At 28.5% G+C, this 13,779-nt stretch overlaps 2 protein-coding genes across 2 annotated transcripts; one reads left to right on the top strand and one right to left on the bottom strand.

The window, feature by feature from the left end:
* Positions 1-2,393: 2,393 nt before the first annotated feature.
* LOC149055476 (uncharacterized) lies at positions 2,394-3,999 on the bottom strand. Its single transcript, XM_089229571.1, has 3 exons — positions 3,984-3,999; positions 2,562-3,173; positions 2,394-2,467 (listed from the first exon to the last, which is right to left on the bottom strand). Exons 1-3 carry the CDS (start codon positions 3,997-3,999, stop codon positions 2,394-2,396), a joined length of 702 nt encoding a protein of 233 aa, XP_089085697.1.
* A 571-nt stretch (positions 4,000-4,570) lies between these two features.
* On the top strand, positions 4,571-5,569 carry LOC149055475 (uncharacterized). Its single transcript, XM_089229570.1, has 3 exons — positions 4,571-4,652; positions 4,790-5,401; positions 5,496-5,569. Exons 1-3 carry the CDS (start codon positions 4,571-4,573, stop codon positions 5,567-5,569), a joined length of 768 nt encoding a protein of 255 aa, XP_089085696.1.
* Positions 5,570-13,779: the final 8,210 nt, after the last annotated feature.

The following is a 13,779-nucleotide window of genomic DNA, read 5'->3' as shown; positions in this document are numbered from 1 at the left end:
CAACCGGGTGTCCACGGAGCAGAAGAGCAGATGTAGAATCGCAATAGAATAATAAATCGGTCGGACGACGGATCAAATCACTCGCGGTAGCCACGACCATGAAGTACAAGCATTCAACAGCTGATCCGAGCGATCTGGCATACGACTACACGAGGTCGCGCGAAAGGATCGGAATCGCAGGCAGATATATAATGGCATATAGCCGCACAATTCAATACGTACACGCGTAGCAAGGCGATGACAACAAAGGGGGGTTCGACGGAGTGCGGAAACGGCCGGCACGGTGATCCATATACGTATGGGTCAACAGTGACACATAAACAAAATTGGACGGAAATGGCCGGCACTCTTAACGCAAAACCAGCCTAATCGGCGGATGCGAGCGAACTGTCGGGCCGGTCGGGAAGTATCGCCGCAATCGCAAAATCGCGATATGACGACGGAAAGGTACAAAGTTCATCGACGGTGCGGTTTTATCTTGATGAGGAATCGGGTGGACGCGGATGCATGCGTTGGCAAAGTGCGGTTCAAACATAGTTTTGAAGTCCTTTATTATTAGGTAGGAAGGTATTAAAGAATTAAACAGTTATTAATAAAGTCAGAAATTGATTTAATCATTTTACTAGATAAGAAATTATTAATTAAAGAGGTGTATTAAATTTTTATAAATTATTTTAATTGATTAACAAGTGTACTAGATTCCTATAGAGGTCTAAGAAGATGGTATATTATTTGTATTTTGTAATAAGTAATAATAATAAACGAGACATCGGAAATAGAGACTCTCAAAGTCTCAACATGCTTTGCTCGTGAATAAATATTTTAATTATTATCTAAAATAATCTAACACATGACGACTGACGAATAATCGTTTTGAATTTTTAAAGTATTTACATAAATGTATTTGAATTTCAAATACAAATGTCAAGTATATCCAATACAGTATTTAAAATACTTTCCAAATACTTAATTAATACTTGCTTAATGAATAGTATTCCAAATTCTATACAAGTGTTTAAACAAACATTTAATTACAGTATGACCACATGATAAATAAATCGTAAATTACTCTTATGTGTCAATGTGTGAGTGTGTGACTGAGTTCAGACTGTGGGAAAGAGTTATAAATAACCATATAAATATTATTTCGTTGGAATTTTATAAAATATGTAAACATTCGTAGAAAAATGCATCATTGTTATCGACCGTTCTCGTTATATTATTATTACCAATTAAAAATGCAACCCGTATGGTGTATGTGTATGAAATATAAATTAATCAGTGTCGGTCTTTCCTACAAATTACAATACGATTATTTCGAATTAATAACTTAAAATATCACATTTTATTACGTACAAAACAAAAATTATTCTATGCAAAATTATTATTTGATTACAACAAAATCATATTTAAATAAAATTTTCAATTATTTGAAATACATAACTTTTTCTTAGAACCGATAAGAACCTTTAAGAACCGGAAAATGTATTGCTTATTAAAATGGGGTTCCGGTTCTAACTCCGGTTCTAAGCATTGTGTAATATGAGTTCCGGTTCCGCTTCCGGTTCCTAGATTATCTCCAAGAACCGGCTCCAGAACCGGTTCTTTCGGTACCGGTTCCAGTCCCTGTTTAAGATGCATATTATAAATCATGTAAAATTAAATCAACTTACAGCCCTCTATTATAGACAGAGAATACCCGATAATAATTATTAAGTGTATAATATATTTAATAAATATAAAATATACATCATATTTTATGATTAATGTGGAAAATCAAATGATTTATTTGAAATTTTTGCAATGAATTTCCAAGTTTTTCGGTAGAATATAAATTTCAAAACACATTAATAATTAGGGTAGAAAAATCATTTAAACTTAACTTGTAATAACATATTTATACTTTATTGTCAATAACATAATAACATAGTTATTAGGGTAAAAAATTATTTGAACTTAGGTAATATGAAAAGGTGCACCCTCAAAATATCCCCGTTAAAAATATCCCCGTTACAAATATCCTACGTTGAAAATATCCACGTTACAAATATCCCAATTAAATATATCCTATATTAAAAATTTCTCCAGTAGTATTATCCCTTAATTTATAACAATATACATAAAAAAAGATTTTTAAACTTTAAACTTTTTTTTACTTCTCATCAATTAGGTTATAGTTATATTAACATACATATTATTTGTAAATCATAGTGTATAATGAATATAAGTAGAATTCAATATAATAGTCATATAACACAGAACACTTTTAACATTATTTTTTAAATAAAATATACATATAAAAGATTTTTTTAAATGAAAAACTACACGCAATGCCTTTTAAATAGTTAAGTACAGTAACATGTTCATAATTAAAAACCACTTCTTTTAATTGTTTATCTAATTTCTCGTAAATTTTCTTTTCTTTTAACGGGTAGCTCACCAGACATGTATTTTTCAATTTTTGCTTCTTGAAGGCAATTAATTGTAATAAAATTATAACGTAATTGTAATAATATTACTTAAATAAAAGAAAATGAATAATAATTGTATATTTTATTTACCTTGCTCTAATTGGAGACACTTGATAAATTTCCATATCGATGCATGATGAGCTCCTAGAGATCCATTAAAGGCATGGTGCCACCGCTCAACGGCATTGTTTGTGCTAGGCTTATTGTCAATAACTGATTGATAACAATTCCATAAATCAATATTAAAATGTGCTCCTCTTCGTCCTCTTCGCCCTAAACGTCCAATCCACGTGTCTTCAAAATACATTATTATAGATTCTAATACTTCTTCATTTTGTATATAATATTCTGATTCAATAAGCTCATCAAAGGCTTCGATTACTTTATTTAGTGGTATAAATGACAATGAACAAAGAAGTCGAACTTGTAATGCAAATTCAGAATCTTGACCATATTTTATCTGTAGGCCACTATTTTGTATTTTCCTCCAAACACACTGAGTAAAATGAAAAAAGCAACCTCTAATAACCGTCGTTGGAAATTCTTCTTTAAAAGTTGATATAAAAGCATTTTCAAAGTCAACCATTAACATAGATGGCTTCAGATTTGGTTTCTTAGTTTTTAAAAATTTAAAAATTTCTGAATACGTTTCTTTTGTTCGGTCAGTCATTAAAATATAAAAATAAAGGATATGTATGAATTCTACTTATATTCATTATACACTATGATTTACAAATAGTATGTATGTTACTATAACTATAACCTAATTGATGAGAAGTTAAAAAAAGTTTAAAGTTTAAAAATCTTTTTTTATGTTATAAATTAAGGGATAATATTACTGGAGATATTTTGAATATATGATATTTTTAATTGGGATATTTGTAACGGGGATATTTTTAACGGGGGATATTATGATGCATGGGAGATTTTGAGGGGTAAACATTTGAAAAAGAGTTCTTTTGAAAGAGAAATTAAATAATTATTTAAAATTAAATCAACATACTTTTCCCTATTATAGACAAAGAATACCCGATAATAATTAATAAATGTATAATATATATTATAATTATAAAATATTCATCAATAATGTTATAATTAAAGTGGAAAATCATGTTATTTATTTGAAATGTTTGGAATGAATTGTAAAGTTTTTCGGTCAAATATTAATTTTAAAACAGAGTACCTAATACTGGTGAAAAATCATTTGAACTTTATTTGATATAGAGTTTTTAGTTATAACATATTCATTCTTATATGTCTTCTATCAGGCCATGCATAGCATTAAACATTACAAACACGTAGTTTAAGGTTAATATTTAATTATACGTATTAGATTCTAACTAACAGCTTTTTTTTTTTAGAAGCTCGGAAAATTGAATACAGTTATTGAATAAAAAATCACACTTCTTATCTAAATTTTGTTGAATATTATAAAAACATAAGATTAAACTTTAAGCATATTATTATACATCGTGTAAAATTAAATAATTTTTTAATATTAAATCAACTTACTTTTTACTATAAACATTAGAGAATACCCGGTAATAATTAATAAGTGTATAATATATTTTTTAAGTATAAAATATTCATCAATTGTTACGATGTAATTGGAAAATCAAGTGATTTTGATAACTATAACAGCTATTATTTTCGATAATTGAATGCCGATATTTATAAAAAAGAACACTACTTATTTAAATCATGTTGAATATAATATAAACATAAGATTAAAATGTAAGCATATTATAAATCGTATAAAATTAAATAATTATTTAAAATTATATCAACTTACATTCGTCTATAATCGACAGAGAATATCCGATAATAATTAATAAGTGCATAATATATTTTTTAAGTATAACATATTCATAAAATATTATGGTTAATGTGGAAAATCAAATGATTAATTTGAATTGTTTGCAATGAATATTCAAGTTTTTCGGTAGAATATAAATTTCAAAACATATTAATTACGGTAGAAAAATCATTTAAACTTAATTTGAAATAGAGTTCATAGTTATAACTTATTCATTACTCATACTTATATGTCTACTAGCTAACCTAACCTAACCTCAGGCGGTTCCCCCTCAAAATATCCCATGCATCAAAATATTCCTCGTTCAAAATATCCCCCGTTAAAAATATCAAAATTAAAAATATCATATATTCAAAATATCTCCAGTAATATTATCCCTTAATTTATAACATAAAAAAAGATTTTTAAACTTTAAACTTTTTTTAACTTCTCATCAATTAGGTTATAGTTATAGTAACATACATACTATTTGTAAATCATAGTGTATAATGAATATAAGTAGAATTCATACATATCCTTTATTTTTATATTTTAATGACTGACCGAACAAAAGAAACGTATTCAGAAATTTTTAAATTTTTAAAAACTAAGAAACCAAATCTGAAGCCATCTATGTTAATGGTTGACTTTGAAAATGCTTTTATATCAACTTTTAAAGAAGAATTTCCAACGACGGTTATTAGAGGTTGCTTTTTTCATTTTACTCAGTGTGTTTGGAGGAAAATACAAAACAGTGGCCTACAGATAAAATATGGTCAAGATTCTGAATTTGCATTACAAGTTCGACTTCTTTGTTCATTGTCATTTATACCACTAAATAAAGTAATCGAAGCCTTTGATGAGCTTATTGAATCAGAATATTATATACAAAATGAAGAAGTATTAGAATCTATAATAATGTATTTTGAAGACACGTGGATTGGACGTTTAGGGCTAAGAGGACGAAGAGGAGCACATTTTAATATTGATTTATGGAATTGTTATCAATCAGTTATTGACAATAAGCCTAGCACAAACAATGCCGTTGAGCGGTGGCACCATGCCTTTAATGGATCTCTAGGAGCTCATCATGCATCGATATGGAAATTTATCAAGTGTCTCCAATTAGAGCAAGGTAAATAAAATATACAATTATTATTCATTTTTTTTTATTTAAGTAATATTATTACAATTACGTTATAATTTTATTACAATTAATTGCCTTCAAGAAGCAAAAATTGAAAAATACATGTCTGGTGAGCTACCCGTTAAAAGAAAAGAAAATTTACGAGAAATTAGATAAACAATTAAAAGAAGTGGTTTTTAATTATGAACATGTTACTGTACTTAACTATTTAAAAGGCATTGCGTGTAGTTTTTCATTTAAAAAAATCTTTTATATGTATATTTTATTTAAAAAATAATGTTAAAAGTGTTCTGTGTTATATGACTATTATTTTGAATTCTACTTATATTCATTATACACTATGATTTACAAATAATATGTATGTTAATATAACTATAACCTAATTGATGAGAAGTAAAAAAAAGTTTAAAGTTTAAAAATCTTTTGTTATGTATAATGTCATCAATTAAGGGATAATACTACTGGAGAAATGTTTAATATAGGATATATATTTAATTGGGATATTTGTAACGTGGATATTTTCAACGTAGGATATTTGTAACGGGGATATTTTTAACGGGGGATATTTGTAACGGGGATATTTTGAACGAGGGATATTTTGATGCATAGGATATTTTAAGGGTGCACCATATCAGGCAATGCATTGAATTCAACGTTATAAACACGTAGTTTAAGGTTAATATTTAATTATAATAGATTATAGCTAACAGCTTTTTTTAGAAACTTGGAAAATCAAATTTAGATATTAAAAAAAAAAATGTCACTACTAAATTAAATCATGTTGAATATAATATAAACATAAGATTAAACTTTAAACATATATAAGATACATATTATTTTAAATCGTGTAAAATTAAATAAATATTTAAATTTAAATCAATTTACTTGTCTCTATTATAGACAGAGAATACCCAATAATAATTAATAAGTGTATAATATATTTAATATTTATAAAATATTCATCAAATGTTACGATTAAAGAGGAAAATCAAGTGATTTATTAGAAACATTTGCAATAAATTTTCAAGTTTTTAGGTAGAATATAAATTTCGAAACATAGTAATTTGGGTAAAAAATCATTAAAACTTAATTTGAAATAGAGTTCTTAGTTATAACATATTCATACTTATATGGCTTCTATCAGGCTATGCATAGAATTATACATTATAAAAACGTAGTTTAAGGTTAAAATATATGAATGATAGATTATAACTAACTTTTCTTTTTTTTAAAATCGGAAAATTTAATGCAGATATTTAAAAAATGAAAATCACACTTTGTATCTAAATTACGTTGAATATTATATAAACATAAGATTAAACTTTAAATATATTTAAGATGCATATTATAAATCGTATAAAATTAAATAATTATTTAAAATTAAATCTACTTACTTTGTTCTATAATCGACAGAGAATAAAGAGACCCGATAATATAATTAATAAGTGTATAATTTATTTTATAATTATAAAATATTCATCAAATATTATGGTTAAAGCGGAAAATCAAGTGATTTATTTAAAATGTTTGCAATGAATTTTAATGTTTTTCAGTAAAATACATAATAAATTTCGAAACATAAATATTAGGGTAGAAAAATCGTTTGAACTTTATTTGAAATAGATTTTTTAGTTATAACATATTCATACTTATATGTCCACTATCAGGCCATGCATAGACTTAGACATTATAAATACGTAGTTTAATGTTAATATTTAATTATAATAGATTAAAACAATTTTTTTTTTTAAATACGAAAATTGAATAAAATTATTAAAAAATGTTATCCAACTTCTCATCTAAATTATGTTGAATATTATATAAATATAAGATTAAACTTTAAATATATTTATGTTGCATATAATAAATCGTGCAAAATTTAATAATTATTTAAAATTTAATCAACTTACCTATCTCTATAAAAGACAGAGAATACCCAATAATAATTAATTAGTGTATAAAATATTCATCAAATGTTAAAATTAAAGTGGAAAATCATGTTATTTATTTGAAATGTTTGGAATGAATTGTCAAGTTTTTCGGTAGAATATTAATTTCAAAATATAGTAATCTAGATAAAAAATCATTTGAACTTTATTTGATATAGAGTTTTTAGTTATAAAATATTCATACTTATATGTCTACTATCAGGTCATGCATAGAATTAAACATTATAAATACGTAGTTTAAGGTTAATATTTAATTATAACAGATTATAACTAAGAGTTTTTTTTTTTTTAACTCGGAAAATGGAATGCAGATGATTAAAAAATGAAATCAAACTTCTCATCTAAATTATGTTAAATATTATATAAATATAAGATTAAACTTTAAATATATTATTTATGTTGCATATAATAAATATATATATTTAATTATAATAGATTATTATAACAGCTTTTTTTTTTTTTTAAATCAGAAAAATGAATGCAGATAATTATAAAATAAAATTACACTGCTTATCTAAATATTGTTGAATATTATATAAACATAAGATTAAACTTAAAATATAATTTAGATGCAAATTATAAATCGTGTAAAATTAAATAATTCTTTAAAATTAAATCAACTTACTTTGCCCTATTGAATACAGAGAATACCCGTTAATAATTAATAAGTGTATAATATATTTTATAACTATAAAATATTCATCAAATGTTATAATTAAAGTGGAAAATCGTGTGATTTATTTGAAATGTTTGGATTGAATTTTCAAGGTTATCGTTAAAATATAAATTTCGAAACCTAGTAATTTGGGATAGTATAAACATTATAAACACGTAGTTTAATGTTAATATTTAATTATAATAGATTATCGACTGGTATAAGTCGAATGACGAATGGATCTTCGCAGGAATTATTCCAAATTATTCCAATATGGCGTTACAACACTATTATCACAAAATATTATCTTATCACTGTAAAAAGTATAACGTATTAACGTACAAGTTAATAATTTAATATGCATCAAAAAAAGTTGTAAATTGTGAATACATTTTTAATATTCATACTTATTTCTTAAGACTTAAAAAAATTATTTTAAATATAATATATACAAATAACTTCGTTAATTATGTATGAGTGTTGTTTGTTAACATAATATTTTTCAAATTAACTGGAGTAAAACACATTAACTTACTAACTAGTTAAAATCCATAATTGTTGGTTCACAGATATTATAAATTAAAAAATTTAGCATGTTGCTCATAACATTTGTATAATTTGTCAGAATAAAACTAAAAAATCAAAATAATATAAGATTTACATATTCTCTAATCAGTAGCATGTTGTTGGTAACATTTGTTAAAATAGGTAAAGTAATAAATATAATGGTAATAAAATAAATAGTAGTTATAATAAAATAGGTAAATTAATTCAACTAACACACATGTGGGTAATAATAATGAGTATAATCCAGATAATAAAAACTTTATTTTTTTGTCAAAGAGTAAGTATGGTCATTTGAAGAGTAGATATTTAATATTTCACCATTTAGATCTTTCATTAATACCTTTAATACAATATTGGCATGTTTTTTTCGCATATGATTATTCAAATTATAAGCTGTTGAGTATTTGGAATTGCATTGAAAACACAAATTACTAGAACTCATGGTAAATAATAATAATAAATGTAAATTTGGTTAATACAGTGTTAAATATTGTGCAGCACACCACTGCTGTAAAACTGACATAATATACAGCAATTATAGTTCTCTTTTATTTCATAATAATTGGGTGTACATGTGTGTATATGTGCTATGTAGCTGTAATTTATATCTTTAATGAAGTCATTCATAGCATTCTTTATTGTACTTTATACTAGATCAATTTTATAGAAAGTAAAGTTTCCATACCAAAGAACAGTGAAATATGAAACACAATAAAAATACCATGAAATACAATAATGTTATATCTGCTTCGTATTAAAAAAATGTTAAGACATCGTGTTAATAAAAATGTGTAACTGTCATAATTGGTTTTGAATTATTTTGTTTTACATCACAATATATAACAATATTGCTATTACCATTGATTATAAATATATTATACTATAGTATTTTTAATCAATGATATTACTTTCAAAAGTTGGATCATAATATTGTATTTTGAAAGGCGGTAAAAATTCAAAATTATTTCGTGATAAGAATTGTATTTTGTGATAATAGTGTTGTAACGCCATATTGGAATAATTTGGAATTTTTCCTGCGAATATCCATTCGTGGCAAATGGGCTAAGCGACATGGTGTATACTACCGGACAACCGACAGTTAAGGCAATCGAGCATACGAGCGCTAGTGTTTGTATGACAATATTTAGTAATTAGATAATTGATTTTTATTTACCGGTATTTTTCAGTATAATCGACATTTATTGATAACAGTGTAGGGTCCAAGCTCCTTTTTTAGGGTATAAGCAACACTGATGAAGGTTAGGTCATTACCAAGCGACAAACACATGGTGCTTGGACCCCTCTATTATCGCTTATCACCTTTTATAATATTGATATTAATATTATGAGATTTTTTTATCAAAAATCAGTCACACTATAATATATTATTTTTTTTACTACACTAAATGTATTCATTTTTCGTGGTTTTTTATGACGATGGTTGACACGCGGAATCTATCGGATGGGTTCGGGGCTTCTGACTGTTGTCCTGGTCGATCGTCGTTCCCGCCTGGTTAATGGTGTCCGCGTTGTCCTCCGGGATAAATCCGATCGTATCGAGTGTTCCAGCGTATTCGACAACCGATTAACCCTGAGCGGTGAGAATAAGCGTAGCGCCGGATGCTCGGCCGGTAGGCAATCCGTACGCTCACTGTTGACGCTTGGCGATGGTATCGTTTTGACGGGCCGGCCGTTCGGTGTTTCGCCGCGGTCTCCGGTAGAAAACAGTCGTGATTCGTCCGTGCGACGTGAATCGCTGAGTGGGTCGTAGTCTTGGTGGCCGGCGATGGGTTCACTGGGTGATCGACAATCGGCGGATAACGGTTTGTGCGTTGTCCGTCATGGCTGATGATCGTCGTTAACTTGAGTTTCCGAATGATTCCAGTTCTTCATAAGTGATTGTTCAGTTGTTGAAGTTTTGAGTTATGGAATTTGAATGAACATCCTCTTTGCTTTGCTTTGTTGGGGTGGCTATGCCGTTAACTATACCAGGCTTGCGCCTTTACTAGAGGATGGAATTTGGATGGATAATAGTTTTGTTGATTGATCCACGTAAATGGGTATGGGTTTGGGTTTTCCTTTGATAGTTGGAGGGGTATGGATTTTTCCTAGAAGTCGAATATGGTCGTGATCTGAGAAGAAACTTTTGTAAAACATTGATTTGGATTGATACTGAATAGAGGTTTGGATGGATTTGAAGTTGGCAGATTTGAGAAGAACCGAATTTTTAACGATAGTGGGCATACCTGTTATTGTACGTAAACCAATAGTTTGGACGGATTCGATACGCTTCCAATGAGAGGGATAGATGAAAGGTACCCAGGAGGGGCCAGCATAGGTAAGAATGGGGGAGATGTTTAATTTGAGTACCTTAAGTTTGGTTGTTAGTGGAATGGGACATTTAAGGTTTAGTATGGGGTAGAGTATACCGCGGGTGCGAGTGGCTTTTTTGATGATATTTTGGACGTGCTGACCGAAGTTTAGTTTGCGCGCAATTGTAACGCCTAGGTATTTTGCTTGTATGGACCAGTTAAAAGCGTGATTGTCAAGTAGTAGAGGTGGTAGGTTAGTTGTGTTAGAACGACCAAATATGATGCCTACAGTTTTGGATGGATTTATTTTAATACGCCATCGGTGGAACCAGGTGGTTGCTAGGTTGAGTTGGTGCTGTAATTGTATAGCCGCACGCCTGAGATTTTTGTTAGAGGTGAAGAACATAGTATCATCGGCGAAGAGGGAGAGGTAGGCTTTTGGAGTTGATGTAGGACAGATATAGAGCGGGGGATAGACAGGAGCCTTGAGGAACTCCTGCGAGGATATTTCTGGAGGATGAGAATGAATCTTTGATTTTGGCAGTGAAAGTGCGATCAGTAAGAAAGGATTCGATGATTTTAACGATTTCAGTCGGAATTTTGAGTTGAGAGAGCTTGTAAAGGAGACATTGGTGCCAGACTCAATCAAAGGGTTTCTCAACATCAAGGAAGATGGCTGCGGTGTTTAGGTTGTTGTTAAAGTTCTGGCTGAGTTTATGGGTAAGTTTGGTTAGTTGTTGCCTGTTGAGGTAGTAGTAATAACGGCTGTTTTCTTGGCACTTTTGTCTGTTACTATCTGGAGCTGCTTCGAACGCTGGATAATGTTGATGCTGCTGCTGCTTCGAACACTGAACGCTGAATGATGAAGGACTGACTAATATGATAGAATGATTGATTAATGAACGTCCTCGGTTACTGTACCGGTATTAAATCAGATTTCCGTAGCTTTTATTAGATCAGGCGATATATTATGACGAGTTGACATAACTTCATTGTAATGATCACCTGATCTCAACGGTGCTGTTTTCACTCAGCAAACTTGTTCGGCTGTTCGAGTATAAATGTCGTCGTGTGTATAACGGTGTTGTTACTGTGGTTGCCTAAATGGTGGTCTGTGGTTGGTTGGTGGTCCTGAAAAGAACCGTTTCTGTCGTCTGATATTGTTCCGTAACATAATATTATGAAATTTTTTATCAAAATCAGTCACAGTATAATATATTTTATTAACTGAATTTAATTCATTCATTTTTCTTGGTTTTATGGTTCTACACTAAAGAACGAAACAACATCAGAAGGTAAACATAATAATATTATATAGGTATAATTCATTAGTAATATTGAAGTTAAATTTTTTACGCCTACACATTTCATATAGATTATTATGTTTCAATGTTGGTGACACACATCAATTGTACACTGTAACTATATTATGGGCATTGAATACAAACATTTAATGCTTCCAACCAAACTTTTACATAAAACACATCTAGAAACTTATTTTATGCACATATTATAACAATATTATTTCCAATATCAAATTATAATAACAATATTATATCTACATTATAGGTAACAGCTAGTGTTGTAAATGTATTTACTCTAATAGATACTGTTATGTATTTGAAGAAGTTTTTTAAATAATTTATTGAATAGTACTTATATTAAAATGCTTATAAATACTTATATGTTTAAGTGTTTAAATTTATTATCAAATAATTATTAATTATTACCAAAGTAGGTATAATGATTTTTAAAAATTCTTTTTTAATTCTTTTACATAGCTTTAAATTAATACAGAAAAAAGAACTATTTATTTTATTAACTTTAGGTTCTAGTATACATTAATTTTATTATTTTTTATTTGTCTCTCAACAATTTAAATATTTTTTCCAATAAAGACGTGTTTTATTACATTTTTTTATACTTAATAATAACGTTTATATTATTATGATCAGTGGCTTATTTAAGGTTTTTCCGCCTATAGGCACTTTAAAATTGGCCACCTTCCACCCCCCCCCCCTCATCATTGCTACAATTTAATTTTCAAATTAATTACTACATAGTATGTAATACAATAAAATTCCGTCTTTATTATAAGAAATCGAACCCGCATTGAATGCGCATGTTTTGTTATCTATATGCTCGTACTGAGTTGCGTATGTGTATAATATAGTTGTAGGTACTACATAATATAGAAAGATGATTAATATTGAGCGAACAAAAATTAGTTGAGTTTGATTTCATAAAATGAAAAATACTTTTTATAATTTTGTGAAAAAAAATCGTTGAAATTTTCCGCCCTCCAATGTTGCCTCTCTAGGCCCTGACCTATAGGGCCTGTGCCTAAATACGCCTTTGATTATGAGAATAAAATACTTCGCAGATTTGAAAAAAAAAGTAGGTATTTATTCTAACTAATAATATTATTATTTCTATTTAAATAAAGGTACAAGCGCTGTTCTCGCCAAACAAATTATACGCTGATGTGCACGACAACCAGTCTACTATCTTACCTATCTTCTTAATCGTTTCCCTTCTCCTTCATGCACCACTCCGTCATTAATTGTTGAATTATTATAATTGTGTTTTTTGTTTATTTGTTCTCTTTGGTTTATATGTTATCTATGTAAATTATTGGTCAGTTTTGTTGCCGTATTAATTATTATGATTATTATTATTTAATATGCGGCCAACGCCCTAGTTTATCGTTGTTGCTTTTTCTTTTGTTGTTGGCGTCGATCTGCCTGCCGGGTTGTCGTCTTGTTTTTTGGTGTGTGTTCGCTATTAAAGCATTACCATTGTTTTTCCGTTGTATTTTTGTGCACCAAGTTTTTTCTTATTGTTAATCGCCAGTACGGCATCAATGTTGTATTGTCCTCGCCA

The sequence above is a fragment of the Diuraphis noxia genome, unplaced genomic scaffold, assembly GCF_037042655.1.
Source record: "Diuraphis noxia isolate RWA-SAM2 unplaced genomic scaffold, SU_Dnox_SAM2 contig0005, whole genome shotgun sequence".
Lineage (NCBI taxonomy): Eukaryota > Metazoa > Arthropoda > Insecta > Hemiptera > Aphididae > Diuraphis > Diuraphis noxia.
Note: the sequence above shows the minus strand (reverse complement) of the source record. Positions and strands in the feature narration are given on the sequence as shown.